Genomic DNA, 18,970 nt, shown 5'->3' on the forward strand with positions numbered 1-18,970 from the left:
TCTGGAAAAATAATATCCTTGTTTAATTGAAAAAGATATCAATTTTGAATAACAATTAATGATAACAACAAAGATTCTGGAAGCTTATTATGGGGAAAAAAGGAAGCTTAAAAGAGCGCACTTTTAGAAGAAAGGGGGGGTGCCAAAAAAGACCACAAGATATTATTTTACTAGGTATACAAGTTATTAAATGCCCATTCCTTTTAAACCAAAGAGTTTTTAAGCTTTGCAGAATCTTCGTTCTGGTCACTTTTTTACATAAATAACATTTTAGGAAATGGTATTTTTATGGGCCCTATGTAGATTAGGGAGTAGATTTGAAATCTGCATCAAATTTTAAGGATTTTTTTTATAAAATTCGTTTTTTGTATAATTCTTTATCCTAAAGCGGAAATACAAATTAAGTTAATTAATTTTGGCATCCGTGATTGGTGGATTTAAAAAATCTGCGCTCTGATTGGATGTCGTACATCATTCAACCAATTAGAGCGCAGGTAGTTTAAAATCCACCTATCCTATTGGTCAAAATTAATTAACTTAAAATGTATTTCCGCTTTTAGATAAAGAATTTTACAAAAAACGAATTTTATAAAAAATCCTTAAAATTTGATGCAGATTTCAAATCTACTCCCTACATTACAATTCCGGAAAACTTATATCTCTTAATGTAGATATATCTTGTTTTTGTGAATATAAAAAATAATGATTTTTTTTTGGTTGGAGTTGTTAATTTTTTTATTTTACTTATGTAGTTCTACTAAAAAACTTCTAATGGCATAAGACTTAAAACTTATTTTATTTTGTTATATAATCAGTTAAAAAAATTCATATCCAAGTTAAAAATATACTCAACACTTCTTATCTTTATTGATAACTTAATTGCAATTTAATTAAATATTTTCATTAAGTTATAACAAATAAAATTTTTTAAGGTTAAAAATATTTTTTTTTAAATGGAACCATTTGTAAACAACTATAATTAGCCAGTAAATAATCTAGGTACGGACTGGCCAACAAAAATATAGTGATTATTAAGCTTACGTTTTCAAAATACCTTTTAGCAGACACTTACTATTATGGATACGGCTGGAAAAAAGTCCGATTCTAGTAGAAAAATTTTTGATTTTGGCAAAAAAAAAAAAATATTTATTTATTTCATACCATCATTGAACATTATGATGCAGAAGGTATATACCATGTTAATTATATGCCTTGAGGGCATAATAACTTTCTTTACAACTAGAATAAGAAACGTTTAATTATTAGAAATATTACATTTACCTGACAAAGCAGCAGTAGAATGTATTGTTTATATAAATTTATTCTCCAATAATGTCTAAAATAAATGCACTAGGTTAAAGAATAAATATCTAAAAATATTACATAAATAAAATCACATGTTCAATTTCCGAGTTGCAATATCAGAATAATCTGCTTAGCGACTAAAAAAATATTAGCGGATTTTTTATTGATCAAACTATAAATCACAGTGGAAGCCCTGTACAAAAAGCCAGCAACATTGCTGTGATGATCATTAACTGATTTTCTTAGGAAATCACTTTTAAGACTGCACGCACTTTTAGAGATATGTTAAAGGGCGTGGGGCAATTGCAGCTAGTTGTAAAAACAGCGAGAAAAAATGCATTATTATTGGCAGAAGGAAAATAATTAAAAATGGTTTTTAAAAGCAAGTCTTTTTTTATTGATATAAACTTTATCACAGGGGTGTATATTTTGCATGGGATCCCCTGCTCAGGGGGGGGGGGGGGGGAAATAAAAAATAAGTGGTTGGAGGAAAAAAAATGTAAAAATTAAGAAAAACTGAAAACATTTTTTCCATTTCGCCCCCCTCCTTGGTTAAAAAAAACTAAAAAAATGTGTGGTAGGAGGGATAAAATAAATAAAATATAGAGTTCTTTAAATATTTTTCTATTTTCCCCCCTACTTTTTAAGAAAAATCTAGGGGGGGGGAAAAATAAAAAATTTTGTAGCAGGGAAAAAAAAATAAATTTTGTGCAGAATATACACCCCTGCTTTATCATTAGGAAAAAAATACTCTAAAACGTATCTGTAACCACCTCCCCCCCCCCCTCACACACACAGGCTAATTAGTGAAGCTTTTTTATCTTTCATTACACTTTCCTTAATATCCCTGCTTGTAAAAAAATTGTTCTGGTTTAGCTATAAAGACGGCTTTTAAACGAATTTTTAGCTTCATTGCACGACAACCAAAGGAGAAAACAGCAGCGGTGAAAATAAAAGGGAACGGGGTAAAAAAAGAAAAGAAACAGCTTTTCTCCGGTTTAAAGGGAGGTGGAAGGGGGCGATATTAAACCGGTATGTTGCAAAGCAAGTGTTTTTTAGGGATAAGACTAAATATTATCATAAATAGAGCAACAAAAACAAAAAAGGAAACTTTATATAAATAAGAACAATAAATTGTTATTCAGTAATTATCTGTATCATAAGCTAATAAATAAGTTTTGACACTATTAGTTTGGACTCAGCCATTTCAAACAGATCACAAAGTTATTGGTACAACGAATAAGATATCATTGTCATTAAACTTTAGATACCAATGTAATTTATAGTCTAATGTCCAATCCCTCCAGTAATATACAAAGGGTAGATACACTATTATCTAGTGATGGCAATCCGTCGAATTTTTGGGCCGGATTAGGATTCCGTATTCTTAAAGAATCCGTCAAAAAAAGTGGCGGATTCCTTGCGGATTCCGGATTCGGATTTCGGATTCTAGCAATATTTTAAAAAGATTTTTAATTTTTTTTTTAAATTAAGTGCTACATATGTAATAAAAATCAATGTTCTTGGTGTTCTCTATAATTCACTTCCGAGAGTCGAACCAGATTTTAAAAGATATTATATATAATGATGAAAATCTTTGCCTTCAAAGAGGAGGAGTTGAAAGAAAAAACTCAAGACGCTAATTTTAGCCTATCTAATAAGAATCCGGAATCCGCTATTAAAAAACGGATTTCAGATACGGATTCCAAAATTGGCCAAAAATTGGGCGGATTCCGGATACGAATTGCCAACCCTAAGTATTATCAAATGTCTTTAATAATGTCTTTTAATATGATTAATTTTTTGACACATCCCTATTTGGAAGATTATAATAATACATTAAGTTTACATTGACTAAAAGTTTCTAGGGTAAGGGTAAAATATTCTACTCAAAATTTTAATTTGAATATATTATTAATGTTTGTAAGTACTTTCAAATTTAGTCCATTATATTATACAATATACCTATACCAAACGACACATGATATATACTCCATAACTATTCTAGATCCATCTCAGCTTTAAGTATGGTTTTTTCTTGTGTAGTTTCCCTTAATCATATTCAATAAAAATAGACAAAATAAATGTTGCAAAAAAGCTAAATATGCACAAAATTGTCCTTGTTGCATGAGAACAGTTCTATATCGCATCATATTATAGACAGCTTACTGTGGATATTAACAAAACTAGTTTTAATTTTATGATTTATATTTAATATTCGTGGAACATTGTCTGTAATAGATGCTATACATGATTTTTCAGTATAAAACCGTGCTGAGAACCGGTTCTAATCCAGCGGATATTAATTGGTTACGGAGCTATACTGTAAAATATATTTCGTCTTACGTTTACGATTCTAATTGATTAAAATTGGCGATTGTCTATCCCTATCCCTCTGAGTTATCACAGTATGAGTTATATAATTCAAAATATAAATTATGTACTTTGAACTTTAAGTGTACACTAAGATATATAAGTTTTCCGGAATTTTAAAGTTAGGGGGAGATTTGAAATCTGCATCAAATTTTGAGGATTTTTTTATAAAATTCGTTTTTTCTATAATTCTTTATCTAAAAGCGGAAATGCAATTTAAGTTAATATATTTTGGCATCTGTGATTGGTGGATTTAAAAAATCTGCGCTCTGATTGGATGGCGTACATCATTCAACCATTTAGAGCGCAGGTAGTTTAAAATCCACCAATCACAGATGCCAAAATATATTAACTTAAAATGCATTTTCGCTTTTAGATAAAGAATTATACAAAAAACGAATTTTATAAAAAAAATCCTTAAAATTTGATGCAGATTTCAAATCTCCCCCTGACATTAAAAAATTCCGGAAAACTTATATATCTTAGTGTACACATTACCAGGGAGGGAGGGGACAGTAGCGCTAAAATATTACATACTTCTCCCTACAGCCCATACATTTACAATCATGGAGTAGTAAGGTTTTTGGTCTGAAGCTTAAAATCTCAGAAAATGACGATCCGAATGGGTTGTACTTTTCCGAGAAGCTCTAAAAATGTCTTAGGGTGGTTTTATGCTATTTTCCGGACCTCACCATGTACCCACTAGAGGTTAGAGGCGAAGCAACTAGTCTAATAAAGGCAGATTTACAATATTAAAGGGAAATAAAAATCCATTGTCCTATTCCCTGCATCCCAGATATTGAACTGAAGCCACATATTATTAATAATATCTAACAAGGCCAAAAATTACAAAACAATTAGATTTAGACAAAAATAGAATATTTATTTCAAGGTATAATAAGCTCTTTATAAAGAGGGAGGGAACTTTGCAATGAAAAAAATATCTAAGTAAATAAGGAAATGAACGTTTTTGTGAATATGACGAAATTTTTGGTTTTAACTGGTGGAAGGGAGGAGACATTGGACATGTTCTCTAATTCATTGGCTTAAAAACTTTGGGTACTATTTATTAAATCCTGATGGATTAATCCTAATTCTTATACTTTCAAATCATTTTAATCTAGTTTTGTTTATCATGATTGGGAATGAACAACAATTTTTCTTCAATGTCCCATCCCTTAAAGATATTAAGTAGTTGGTTGTCTTGATGTGTGTCTGTCCGTGTGTTATAAAATAGCTCAAAAACTATTTGACCCAATGCATAAATTTTTGTTAGTCTAAGCAAATCCTTACAGTTTACATCAATATAAACAAGAGATTCAAATTACAAGTTACTTCTAATTTAAACTAATAGTTATTTCTTTCATCGTATTATTATAAACGACTTTCCGCGGATATAGAATGTACAATTATAAGATTAAAACCAGTTTTTTTGGCCCCGAGGTGCCAAAGGCACGGGCTAAAAAAACTGGTTTTAATCTTATGATTGTACATTTTTATATTCGTAGAAAGCTGGATATAATACGATACTAGACATAGTTTTTCGTATGGATGAGAACCGGTTCCTATCCATCAGATTCGAAATTCGAATGAATACGAGAAAATGTTTTACTTTTTACAAAAAAAATTAATCTAGCAAAGAAATAAATGCAACCCCTTCAAGTTAATAAATTCATTGATGGGAAGAATCTTCATTAAAATATCAGCCGTCTATCATAAATCCAATTCTCCTATTAGCATTACGGAAGTATTATTAATTCAATTTTTAAAAGAAATACAAGCTGTTAGTATATAAATAACTAGCGGCTACGCCCCTAGAGGCCTCTAGGGGTACTTGAGAAGAGGAGAGTGGTATTTGATAATCCAATTTCTTATTTTAGATTTTTAAAGAAAAAGTTTAAAAAAATTTGTTGGGGGGGCGGAAAAAAATTTTTTTTTTGGGGGGGGTGCCCGGTGCCCCCCCCCCCCCCCTTAATTTTTGATTTTAGTTAAAAAAAGTAAAAAAAAAATTTCTTTTGGGGGGGGGGGATTTTTCATTTTTGGGGGGGTTGGGGGTGTCCCACCCCCCAAGAAAATAGTTATAAACCTTCCTGGGACCTATGAGAAGCTACCCTGTTAAGGAGAACCCGATCGGTTCAGTGGTTAGCAAGATCCTTCGGTACAAACACACAGACACACAAACACACAGACACACATATATAAAAATACAAAAAAGGTAATAAAATGCAAATTTTGGTGCAAAAATGTAAAAAGTAAACATACTATAATGTATCAACTTGAGTTGAATTATAAAATTGTTGAGAAACCTTTGTAACAAGAGCTACGTGATATTCTACAAGTAATTTACTCAACTCAAAATATTTAGAAAAATTAGACAAAGAGTTCATTTTATTTAGACAATTCTTTAAATATTCCAAGTATGAAATTATAAAATTGTGGAAAATAGAGGATAAATGGCTAAATTCTTCTATATGATAAACCTGAAAACAAATTAAAATGGTAAAAAAATGTCAATTTCAAATATCGGATGGAAAATCCTTTTTTATAACAAGGTTAGCAATATACATTACTAGCGAAGAGAAATATAAAAGTAACATCAACCAAGAAAATGTGAGAATAAGAAAGAAGCAAACGGATAAAATGAGTTGTAGAGTTGCTGCTTACTGGTCATATCAACAATGATCTTTACACAAAATTAGATTTACAGAGTAGATGTGCAAAAAAGGGGACCATCCACGAACGAGAGAAAGTGGTTCTAAGCACCTTCCAGAATTGATCCATAGTATTTTTTTTAGTGAATGTAATAGGTTTATGTTTAATATTTGGTTTATCGACTAAAAAGTTATGTTTCACCATGGTTTTATATGGAAAAAACTTTGAAATGAAAAGCATTTTTTATGCTAAAGTCATCAAATGCTTTGTTGAGTTCAATGGAGTTCAATAAAATAGCATGAAAGAAAAGCATCAAATGCTGTAATTTGCAAAAGTACATTAATTAAACTGTTTACAATATTACAAGTTACCAACACTTTTACTAAATATACATTTTTAATCAAAATATTAAATAATATACTATTGTGTCAAAGCTTTAAACAACAGTTTGAACTCATCAAAACATTTGATTGTATTGCACCCAAAAATGCTCAACATTTTCCAGTTTTTTTTCATATAAAGCCATGGTGAAACCTAACTTTTTAGTCGATAAACAAAATAATACACATAAACCTAGTATATTTACTAAAAAATACTATGGATCAATGCTGGAAGGTGCTTAGATTCACTTGCTCTCGTTCGTGGATAGTCCCCTTTTCTTCTGCTCAGACAAAGAAACATTTCGAATATTTATAGTAGCGGAGATACACTAAAATTCACTTTGTCCGTCCGTCAGTACGTCCGTAAAGCTATGGGGGAAATGTAATTTTCTCAGCTGCTATTGAAGATAGACATGTAAAGAAATTTCGCATAATTTATTAGATTAGTTTGTCCTTTCATGAATTTCTACTGCTTCGCTACTAATGGATGTCAACAACCTTATTTTTCATCAAAACAATAATTTCTAACCTGAAACCAGTCAGATAACTTGTTATCATCCAGCAATAATATATGCAGGACAGCTTTTAGATTCCAACTAAGGCCTGAACTGCTTATACCAAGGTTCGAATCCAGCCCGTTGGAGTGTAAAATTTCCAACTTCTTTTCTAGGCTTATCAATATCAGCTGGTTTTGCTTTAGATATTCAAGAATATATTCTATAAATATTTCTATATGTTCATTGCTGTTTAAATCACCTTAACAAAATATTCACGGATTAAACCCAAATATTACTTATCTAATAGTAGAAGAAAGACTTATATTTTAGTTATAGTTTTACACATGATACAAATCATGGTAAGAAAACGAAGTAGCGGGCTTTGTCGTATTTTCCAGTAGCTTTCGTTAGGTTGTTTTAGGTTCGGTATATATTAATTATTGCCTCGCAGGGTTACGAAATATGCCCCGAAGAGTAGGTAGAAAACCTACTATGAAAATTCGACGAAACCCACTACTTCATTTTCCTTCCATGACCCAAATAATTTTAAAGAGCACTTACTACCTAACAAACCTATAAAATGTAGCTTCCTGAAAATTACTACTTAAAATAGTTGAACACTCACCCAAAAAGAATCCATACTCAACAAGGAGCTTAGTGTTGGAATGTTTACCATAGCAGATGAAAACTTCACTGAACTTGGTAACGCTTTGGTTCACTTGGATTTCGTAGAAAAATCCGCTACAATTAACAGATTCTCTGAATTAAACAGGGATCATAGGGGATAAGAAAAGGGACGATAAAAGTACATACATACCCAAGGATGGTAAACAAAATTGTCCCTTTTCTTAGACGAGATCTTTGCTTGGGAAAATTATTTCGTTCCAAAATTTTGTTGCTTTATTACAGGATCGAATTATATGTGACTAGATAAAAACTAAAATCTTAGTCTACTAACAATTTCTTCAAAGTTCAACAAATTAATGTTAATTATTGACCATCTAGGATAATAAATCTAATAAGAGGGGGGGGGGGGGGGAGTTTTGACACATTTACGTAAACAGTGAGAATATGCTTTATCTTTGGACTGAGAGGTTAGGTTATTAGGGATAAAATCATTCTTATATAATGAATTTACCAAGTTTTAAGATTTTTTTGGTTAGGCCTACGGGTTTAGGAGCTGCTACAGGCCTTTAAGTTCAAGAGCTGCAGGCCTCTAATTGCTCTAGACCGGTAAAAATCAAAACAAAAGGTTATTAATTTTTTTTTTTTGAAGAGTTAGGAGACATTTTATATAACAAAATATGCATATTTTAAAATGTTATTTACATATTTGAAGAAAAAAGATGCATAGGTATTTAGTTTAAGTTCTATCTCTTCAAATAAAGGGGGAGGTCATTTTCTAGTAAATTCCGTAAAGGTGTGTAAAGGTGTGTGTGTTATAAGGCCTAAAAATAGTAGTAGAACGATAAGGTGCTCCCTATTGTTCTATTCAATAGGGAATACAAAAATATAGAGCACCTTATCGTTCTACTACTATTTTTAGGCCTTATAACACACACACCTTTACGGAATTTACTAGAAAATGACCTGCCCCTTTTTTTTTATTTTTACCGTTCCAGAGAACACCTGGAGGCCTGCAGCTCCTGAACCTGGAGGCCTATCCAAAAAATCTTAAAACTTGGGAAAATTCATCGTATAGAATGATTTTTTCTTTTATAACCTATTCCTGAATCCTCAGTCCAATGATAAAGCCTATACTTACTGTATACTCACTATACGCATATGTGTCAAAACTTCCCCCCCTCTTATCAATGAATTTGGCAGCTATTACATAAGGTAAAAGTAATACCTAGACAGATTGATTCCAGCCTGCACGCTAACATCATCTAAAATCAAAAAAGAAAGAAATCAAAATAAATTATTTATTTAAGAACAAAGTTCTGACAAGAGTTTTGTATAAAGACAACCTTTTTTATTTATTTATGGACTATTAGCAGCTAGGCCTCAAAACCTCTAAAGGCACTCGAGTTGAAAGTGGGGGGGGGGGGGGTTGAATTCAACCACACCATTTTAAGTCTAGTTTTGAAAAGCAAAAGGAATAGCTTGATAATAATCCTACCTGAATGATTAAGAAGGTCAAGAAAAGGTACAAGGGCCAGACAATTTTCTCCGGCCTCTCCAGATCCATTATCCCTGGAAAACATAATTTCAAAATTAGGGAAAGAGGGAGAACTTAGAATTCACCCTCCTGAAATCCTATATCAAAAATTAGTAACTAAGATTTTTGATTATTAGTTAAGATCTCGCTAACCTACAAACAAATTGAAATCTCCATTTAGGGAATCTTTACAATAAGCAGGGATTGAGGGGACATTGGGCTGTTTATCATTCAAAGTTTATGATAACGTTTTCTTCTTCATTAGATCAAAATCTTTGGGGACTTTCATTGAATATTGATTGGTTGGTTAAATTGGGTGCCCAAACAAATTAACCACTAATTGTTATGTACAGAGGCTCTAGATGCTAGGTGCGCGGGCAATAGTTTAACAATTGGATTACAGCTACTATTATGCCACAATGACGTTGTGACGCCATTCGAAAATACTTACATATATTAATTGTAATTTATAGAGTGGCCCCACTTTTAAAAGTTAAAGGACAATACCTAGGATCTTTCTGGAGAAAAACAGCTCTCGTGTTAACAGTATAATATCCCCATTCATATCTAAATAACAATAAAAGTAGAGTAAAAGTGTATTTAAACTTTAAATATTTATTATGCTTATTGCTAACTAGCGGCTTCGCCCCTAGCCTATAGGGGCTTTGTCCCAAGAGGTTTGATCAAACAAATTTTTCGTAATTTAGATTAAAAAAATAAATCTAAAAAAAATAAAGGGGGGGGGGGGGCGAAAGTGACATTTTTTGAAACCAAAACTAAAAGTCAATAAAGGAACTCAACTAAAAAAAGAGTTACAGGTCTGAGATTTTGTATAGCAGTTGCTTTATTGGGGTAAAATATGGAACTGTGAAGAAACGGCGGCGCAACCGCCGTTTCCCGCCGTTTCCCGCCGAAATTTTGTTTGTCTTTTCTCGGCGGTTTTCGGCGGTTGCGACGCCGTTTCTTCACAGTTCCATATTGTACCCCTATAAAGCAACTGCCATGCAAAATGTCAGACCTGTAGGGTAGTGCGGGGTAATTCCGGTCAATTTTTTGCTTCAACTTAAAAAAAAACATACTTCCAAAAAACTTTTTCCGGTTTTTAAGAGTGCAAATGAACGATATGGCAATAACGAAGCCTGTCTTGGTCCCATTAAGATCTCGCAACTAGAAGTCGGTCAAAAATCGGTTTAAAGGGCGGCGGTTGGCCTATACCGGAATAACCCCACCGGTGGAACTATTTCGGTCAGTTGACTTTGGGGGGGTGGAACACCCCCTTAAAATATTTTTTTTAACATTTTAAACTATGAGTAGAAAGCTTAGGTCATTAGCTTTCTAACCGTACTAGTTGCATGCAGATCAGACAATTTTTTGACAACATTTTCCCCATTTTAAAAAAGTCAGTAAAATCGCAAAAAAAAACATAAATTTTTTTCATGCAAACTTTTAAAAAAAAAAATCATACTTTTTATTATATGATAAGGTTTTTTTAAGCTTTATACATAAATTAGAGGCAATTTCTGATTCGCAGGTCTTGGAATTTCTTGAAAAAAGTGATTTTTTCCCAAAAAAAATTTAATTTTAAAAATCCTGCCAGTTTTGATAGCAGTTTTTAATACATTTTTTCTTGTCTCAAATTGGCTAGGATTGACCTACAAGGGTGGTTAAGGTGTCTAAAGATGCAAAATTACATGCCTGACAATTAACTCGAAATGATATGGGGTCTAACTCTAATATTTCAACACATTTTATGCAACAGGAATTTTGAAAATGCAAAATCTTGAATATGTACTCTAAATCTTGGAGATAGAACCAATAACCTGGAGAGTTTTTGTTAGGACATGCAAAGAGCTTTCTATAGACACCTTAAACACCTTTCTAGCTTAATCCTAGCCGATTTGACATAAAAAATCCAAACCGCGCAAAAATCGCGAACACCCTCTTATACGAAAAAGATGCAAGGGTTTCATATGGAATTTTAAATCTTCTAGCGGTCTTTCTAATAAGACATACCCCTTCTTACATGAGCCAATGCAGCTGATACATCTTCAGGCAAATATTTAAGGCGTTCCTTTGGGTGATATACTCATCCCATTACTATAAAAATGTGTCTGAAAATTTTTTAATGTCTTTACAAATTGAAAAGCTTAGGCAACAAAACATGACATAATACAAGCAGTAAAATGACTAGTAATGTACATCACACAACAGGCAAGGCAATGATTAAAGCTTAGGTCATGCATTTAGGTTGTTTATGCTTCCAGATCACCTAAATTAAACATTAGGATATTATACAGTTATAAATACAGTAATAAAAAAAAGTTAAAAAAGTGACCGGAATAGACCATTTTATTTAGACGAAAAAAAAAATATGAAAAAATCAAGTTTAGAACACCGGTAAAAAACGGTTTTAAAAAAGTTGGTCGTTTGACCGGAATTGACCCGATGACCGCATTAACCCCGCACTACCTTAACTCTTTTTTTTGGTTGAGTTCCTTTGACTTTTAGTTTTGGTTTCAAAAAGTGTCACTTTCGCCACCCCCCCCCCCCTTTGGGGTGTTTTTTTTTTTTTGGGGGGGGGGTAGTCCCACCCCCAAGAAAATAGTTATAAACCTTCCCGGGACCTATGAGAAGCTACCCTGTAAAGGAGAACCCGATCGGTTCAGCGGTTAGCGAGATCCTTCGCTACAAACAAACAAACAAACAGACAGACATCGTTCTACTTTGTATTATAGATAACTATTTTTAAATGGTTAATTCATAAGTATTTTATTTTCTATTTAGTTATAATATTTGGACATTATCGTTTAGTGGCAGAGGAGTATATTTTGCATAATTGACCCTGCTGATTCCTGAAGACGGGGGGGGGGGGGGGGTTAATAAAAAATAAGTTTTTTTGGGGGGTAGGGGGGGGGAAATAATTAAGAGAACTGACAACATCTTATCCATTTCCCCCCAATAAAAATATGTGGGAGGGGGCAAAATAAACCATTTTGTAAAAAAATTAATCTTGTGCAGAATATACACCCCTGTAAAGTGGTTAAACATAATCGTATATAACTTTTGATTAGCAAATATATATCATATTTAAAAAAAACATATTTTACAGAAAAGATTTTAATGGACGAGAAATTGATGTACAATGTTGAACCCCCCAAATGATGATTTTAAAATTTTGAGGTAAAGTTTTGAAACTAATAGTCCTTCCCATCCAATCATAATTAATTCGAAGTCCTCAATGTTTTAAAACCAATGAAGGAGAAATAAAGTTCATTAAACGTTGAGTACTAGTCATTTGTCACTACATGTCCTCTCCACCCTGAAAATATGTTATATAACAGATAACTAACCTTTCTTTATCCAGAGCAGGAAAGTATTTTCTCAGTTTATTGAATGATGAATCAATGTCTGCTCTTTGCTTTTCAACTCGATTCCTCAAATAATTCGGCATACAACCATTTTCTTCCTAGCAGTTCAAATATGAGTTGGTCATTGATAATTTTATTCACACTTTAGAACTCAGCTAGAAACGAATACTTACCTAGGCATGTTGTATTTTACAAAAATCCGCTAAAACTTTTAGTTATAAATATTTGTAATTTTAATTTAATTGATAGGTATCTTTCTACTGAAACTTAAAGGTCAAGAATTGAAGGTTTATAAGAAAAGTTCTTTTACTGTAGGTAGTTGATTAAAGTTCGATATTGTAGGACAAACTAACTAATATATTCTATATGAAATGCAGAAACATGACTTTCTATCTATGGCTTCTCTTTAGTTTCACCAGGGAGGAAGGGAATATTGGAATGTAAATTATATAATATTAGTACCCAAAGTTTTTATTTACCTACGGTCTATTAGATATGCTTTTATTAAATTTTGTTTGGTTGGTTCAGCCTGGCAGTGACCAACCTATTCAACCAATGATTATAATCTATAGAACGGGTAATTTTTCATTGTCTTATCCATTACGACCCCTGAATATTATGTAAGACATAAGGAATGATCATGCAATGTTTAATACTGTTATGTATTACTTATTAATTTTGTCCTATGATTTTATTTTGAATATATTACAAGATCATTTAGAAATTCAGGTAGCGCCCCTATCATCTATCTTCTATGTAGAATGTACAGATAGGGAGAAAAATAGCCATCTGCCATTGCAAGGAATGCGCCTGTATATATGGGCGTTGTCATTCTGACTACCTTACTGTTAAGTTATAAAATCTTTGACATTAGACGAACCTACCCTAAATCGCAGGGGTGTATATTCTGCAAAATTGACCCTGCTAAAGGGGGGGAAATTGAAAAAAAAAATCAAAAATATGTTGTTCGGGGAAGAAATGTAAAATTAAGAGAAATGAAAACATTTTTCTCTCCTCCTTGGTGAAAAAACTAAAATAATGTGTGGGAGGGGGGATAATATGAATAAAATAAAGAGTTATGAAAATATTTAACACTTTTTCCCGTTACTTGCTGAATAATTCAGTAGGAAAAAATAATAAAATTTTCCAGCAGGGGAAAATATCTTGTGCAGAATATACACCCCTGCCTAAATGTAAAAAAAAACTCTGCTATTAATCCTAAATTAGCTTCACATTAAATATATATTTGAATTCCTTGTTACAAGTGCAGGGCAGAGAATAATCCTCGGGTAAACTCTCCAGGTATGGCCTCCAGAATTTATTTTCATCTTTCAAAGAATCATTTTGGAACACTCCTTGTTTATCAGTTTGCTGTGCAAGCCAAGTTGCCAATAGTTCCTAAATTATAATGAATTAATAGTTATTTCTCGAATCGTATTATAAACGGCTTTCCGCAAATATAGAATGTACAATTATGAGATTAAAACTAGTTTTTTTAGCCCCGAGGTGACGAAGTCACCGGCTAAAAAAACTAGTTTTAATCTCATAATTGTACATTTCTATATTCGTAGAAAGCTGGATATAATACGATGCTAGACATAGTTTTTTCGTATGGATGAGAACCGGTTCCTATCCACCGGATTCGAATGAATACGAGAAAAAGTTTTTACTACATTATATAGGAAGGAAATTATACAGCGATTCAGTAATTCAGTGTTTTTTTTCATTTTTCCCCTTAATTGCTGGAAAAAAAAAACTAGGAGAGGGAAAAATATAAAAATTGCAGCTGGGGAAAAATGAATCTTGTGCAGAATATACATCCCTAATGTAAGGGGAGGGTTGAGGCTTCTATGGGTGTAGCCAATCCTTGTAATAAAGTAACAGGATATCTGTATCTGTATGTACCCAAGGATCTCGCTAACCGCTGAACCAATATCGGTTCTCCATCCTCTAGGGGCGTAGCCGCATACATATTTAATAGGATGACAAGAAAATTAAACCTGTGTGTTAAATTTGTTGAAATCTTGGCCAAGAACTGAGTAAATGATTGTCGACTTCAGATAATGCCGTGTCACACAACAATGGATTGGAATGCGAACTAAATAAAAATTATTTCTCTTAATCTAAAAAGGTATGATGATGTAAAAAAAATACTTTAATTAAAGATGCATATAAGTAACCAAGACTGAAAAGAAAAAATTGCTTTTTAATATGACAAGTGCACAAAAATCTTCCAATACGTGTGTGTTTCTAGTCTACATTTCACTGTATCCGCCTGTCTGTCTTTTTATATTTTATATGAGTATTCTTTTTGATTCCATTTAGTTGCTATTAAAAAAACAGACGTGTAAAAAAATTCTGTTCTTTTAGCCTTTGTTGTCATCGTTGGTTGATAGGGAACCATTGAACATATAAAGAATTTACCCACGATGGAGTTTTGTTGAATATATTCCAGGGCTTGTAGCCCTCTTCCAGTGTTATTAAACACGGCTGGACGCAACCTATGCATAAATAAGAAATTGTAAAAATAGTAGCGGCTGCACCAGTGGCATCAAGGGGCTTTGTCTTCTAGAGAGTGGGGAGGGAGGGGAATAACAAAAGCAATCCAAGACTTAAATATTAACTAAATCCACAAAAAAAAAAAATAGCCGAGTACCTATATGAAACTTCCTAAAGAAAATAACTCACATCAGTTTAGTAGTAAGCGAAATCATAATTAACTAACAAAAAAAACTATTGCATTGCATAGAAACTCATACTTGCAAACTATTTAGTCTTGAAAAGCAGGCAAATAATAATATAGCAAGGCGTCATAAACAGACGTACATTTGTCAAAAGTATCTTTTAAAACTTGATTTTTAGCACATCACAATAACCTTTTAATGTAAAAATTATTTGATTTAAAGTAAAGAAATGTTTTACCTACATGTAGGATCACAGTTCTGTTCTTTTAACCATTTCAACAAACTAATCAGTTTATCGCCATTCCCTGAAAATAAAAACAAGGATGACAACATCCATAAAAGCGAAGCACTGAAACGGTAGGACAAACGGACATTAACACTTATATAGTGTCAGAACTGAATAATCAGAATATAAATGTATAAGAGTCGAAGCAGAATTGTAAGTAGATTTGTTGAAAAACTGCTTGATACAGGATAATGTTTATGGACATACTTACATTTTAGGACTTGATTATAGAGTTGCTTCGCTTATAACATTATACTTTGTTGTCCCAGGAATCAACATACCAAAAATCAAATCAATCGGATGATTAGATCACATAAAAATTTGTTGTTAAAAAAGTAAAAAAAATCAACATATTTGGACGTACAGAAATTCTTGTAATGATTATAGAGTTGCTACGCTTTCTAAATCGTACCTAACTACTAAAGGAATCCCCATGCAAAGTATGAAATCGATAGGACAATTCTAACATGCCTAAATTAACGAAAAAAGCTATCCGTCTGTGACGGAAGGACGGAAGTACGGACCGACCCTAATTATAGAAAAGCTTCGCTTTCAGGGGGGGGGGGGGTAGTGCAACCATCTCGTAATCAGTGAGCAAATGGTACTTAAAATTCGAATTTCCATCTGAAATTTTGCACGAGTATTCTTGGTAGGTCTATTTTCTCTAAATCGAACAAAAAGTTGGAAAAGTAATGGCTAATGGCTGGCGGCTCAGCCGTTTTGCCATTTCTTCGCTATGTATAATACAAATTAGTCACAAAACCTATCTCCACATAATACTCTTTACCACTCCAAAACGCTATCAAACGGTTGTAGATGGTAGCTGTTGGTACTAGACGTTTTAGAAATGGTTATTGCTATCATTTAACACGAATTAAACCAAAAATATGTTTTAAAAAGTTGATTCCTACGTAATTGATGATGGATTTACCCTGAAAATAGGCAAAATAGACCTTCCAAGGATTACTATGCTAAAGTTCAGATCGAAATTCTAATTCTAATTGCCATTTGCTCAATGATTACGAAATGGTTGCACTAACCCCCCCCCCCCCCTTATTGGGCAGTGAATATCATGTATTATTGCGATATCATGCGAAACTATTTCATATTATAAATGTCCGTATCACATTTAATTAAGTATAAGACAAAATTTTAAAAGCTTCCTTGTAAATGGATTTTAATGATTCAATAGAATAAACAGTTAACATAATATAATAAAATTAGGTAATTACAGATAATAAAGGGGGAGGCGGATGTGCCACTTTTTGAAACCAAAAGTAAAACGTGCATGATCTCAGTCCATGAAAAAGTTATAAACCTAAAATTCGGCACAGCAGTTGCTTTTGTGGAGAATATGGAACTGTAGAGAAACGGCGGCGGAACCGCCGCTCCCGCCGAATTTTTTTTTTGCCTTTTTTCGCCAAATTAGACAGTTCTCAATCATCTGAGATAAACTTTTTTTCTCGTAAAAATTTTCCTTATATTTTCACGTGACACTTATAATATTTCAAACATAAAGATCTTACAAGTGTCAAGTAAAAATATAAGCGAAATTTTTATAAAAAAAAAGTTTATCTCAGATGATTGAAAATTGTCTCTTATGGAGAGAAAAAATCGCGGTTTTCGGCGGGAGCGCCGGTTCCACCGCCGTTTCTTCACAGTTCCATATTGTTCACCACTAAAGCAACTGCTGTGCAGAATTTTAGAGCTGTAACTCTTTTATGGGCTGAGATCATGCACGTTTTACTTTTGGTTTCAAAAAGTGGCACATCCGCCTCCCCTCTTTAAAGTCTTTAAAGTTTGGTCACATATAGCAACATGTGAAAATTGCAAATTGCCTAGGTATATAATACATCCCATAAATATTCTAATTATCGAATAAGTTAATCCACAAGGTTAATATAAGATTTTTACAAAAGCAGTTTTATTTGTCTAAAGAAAATTACCAATATTTCTTCCCTCCACGATTCTTTTCCTTGTTTCATTCCTGTTCCTTCGTCTAGTCATTATAATCTCTGAAACAATAAGTTATAAATGATTATATGTTAACAAACACAAATTATTCGACGTCTTTAAATTTTTTGTCTACTAATTCGACTACATTGACTAAAACGCTTGCTTCAATTGTAATTGAAACTGCTAATTTATTACTAATCAGGTCCACATATTAATAAAAGAGACAATTTTAAATAATCAAAGTAATACAAAATAAAATTTTGTTTAGATTTGATGTTACATAAAATAAATTTGACAAACTAATCAGACTTAAATAAATATTAAGAGAAAAATTAACTAAACTTCGTGGTCGAATTCGCCCTCCTTCTTCCTCATCAGTCTATTGTGTTCCTTTTCAGCAGCATCGAAAATAAGGTAAGAAATGATGAAAGGAGGGGCGACGGTCAATATGGAACGGCGGATTCTCCACAGGGTGTTGGGTACTCCATTGGAAATGGCTCCAGCAAAGGCTTTCTGCTCCATGGGAGACAGGTGATACTTTGTGGTTCCACGGATCTAAAATAAATATATTATCACGAAATGCATTTTATGATATGGGGTACTTTGAGAGTAGTAATTATTCATACATTCAAATATAATTTGATACTCTTTAATTAACAAAAATTCACTTTTTAAGACTATAAGATCTGCATGCATTGGTGGATAATTAAATTCAAATTGATTAGGTACTATAAACTGTAATTGAGAGCAAATCACTGTATACCAAATTTTTGTGATATAATCAGCCTCTCAAAGCTTTTTTTACATATCATCATGACAAGAAACCCACCAGTTATTGCTTGGGACGTATGAACGTATATCAATAGAGTAGCTGTACTCCTCTAATAATATCATGATTATTTGTTTACCTTGACACCAAGGTGTCCAAAGCCAAGTCCCTGTCTGATGATTGAGGTTCTCATTTTATGTCTGAATATAATAAGAATTGTTTAAAAATTAACGTACCTAGTTTCTTTTATTAAAGAATATTAGATTCCTGGTTATTAACAAAATAATTTTATCAATAGATATAAAAAGATAACATCATACCGTTGCTTTTACTGAACTTGTAAAATTTACAAAAATAAGAATATTATATACAAAATAAAAAACATTTAAACATAAAAATAACAAATTCTGTTTTACAACTGCAATTTAACAATAGAAAACTTGAAACGACGTACGGACAACACTCACACAAACACGCGCACGGAAAGAGTTGCATCAGCAGACCGACACAACTTTACATCAATGGTCGACTATGGTTCC

At 32.5% G+C, this 18,970-nt stretch overlaps 3 protein-coding genes across 3 annotated transcripts in view; all 3 read right to left on the bottom strand.

Moving 5' to 3' along the window:
* On the bottom strand, positions 1–17,998 carry LOC145332970 (SET domain-containing protein 4). The gene is made up of 12 exons (XM_080178103.1): positions 17,653–17,998; positions 15,659–15,725; positions 15,161–15,237; positions 14,737–14,834; positions 13,988–14,134; positions 12,719–12,831; positions 9,876–9,935; positions 9,330–9,403; positions 9,060–9,096; positions 7,833–7,966; positions 7,240–7,466; positions 1–1,442 (listed from the first exon to the last, which is right to left on the bottom strand). The coding sequence occupies exons 1-12, from the start codon at positions 17,711–17,713 to the stop codon at positions 1,422–1,424; spliced, it is 1,116 nt and encodes a 371-aa protein (XP_080034229.1). The 5' UTR covers positions 17,714–17,998; the 3' UTR covers positions 1–1,421.
* The window catches only part of eIF2alpha (eukaryotic translation initiation factor 2 subunit alpha), a 45,369-nt gene that overhangs the window by 21,711 nt on the left and 4,688 nt on the right, over positions 1–18,970 (bottom strand). The window lies entirely within an intron of this gene.
* The window catches only part of LOC145332973 (arginine kinase-like), a 32,871-nt gene that overhangs the window by 9,213 nt on the left and 4,688 nt on the right, over positions 1–18,970 (bottom strand). The window lies entirely within an intron of this gene.

Source organism: Acartia tonsa, chromosome 11, assembly GCF_053477335.1.
Source record: "Acartia tonsa isolate MP-2025a chromosome 11, ASM5347733v1, whole genome shotgun sequence".
NCBI lineage: Eukaryota > Metazoa > Arthropoda > Copepoda > Calanoida > Acartiidae > Acartia > Acartia tonsa.

Bases quoted from the DNA above. Each gene is read 5' to 3' on its own strand.
- LOC145332970 (XM_080178103.1), bottom strand. From the start codon at position 17,713: ATGACTAGACGAAGGAACAGGAATGAAACAAGGAAAAGAATCGTGGAG. The intron at 14,835-15,160 runs GTAAATTCTTTA...ATTTTTATTTAG, and splicing joins TCAACAAAACTCCATCGTGG to TTCGCATTCCAATCCATTGT. The intron at 9,936-12,718 runs GTTAGTTATCTG...ATTGTTATTTAG, and splicing joins CCTGCTCTGGATAAAGAAAG to ATATGAATGGGGATATTATA.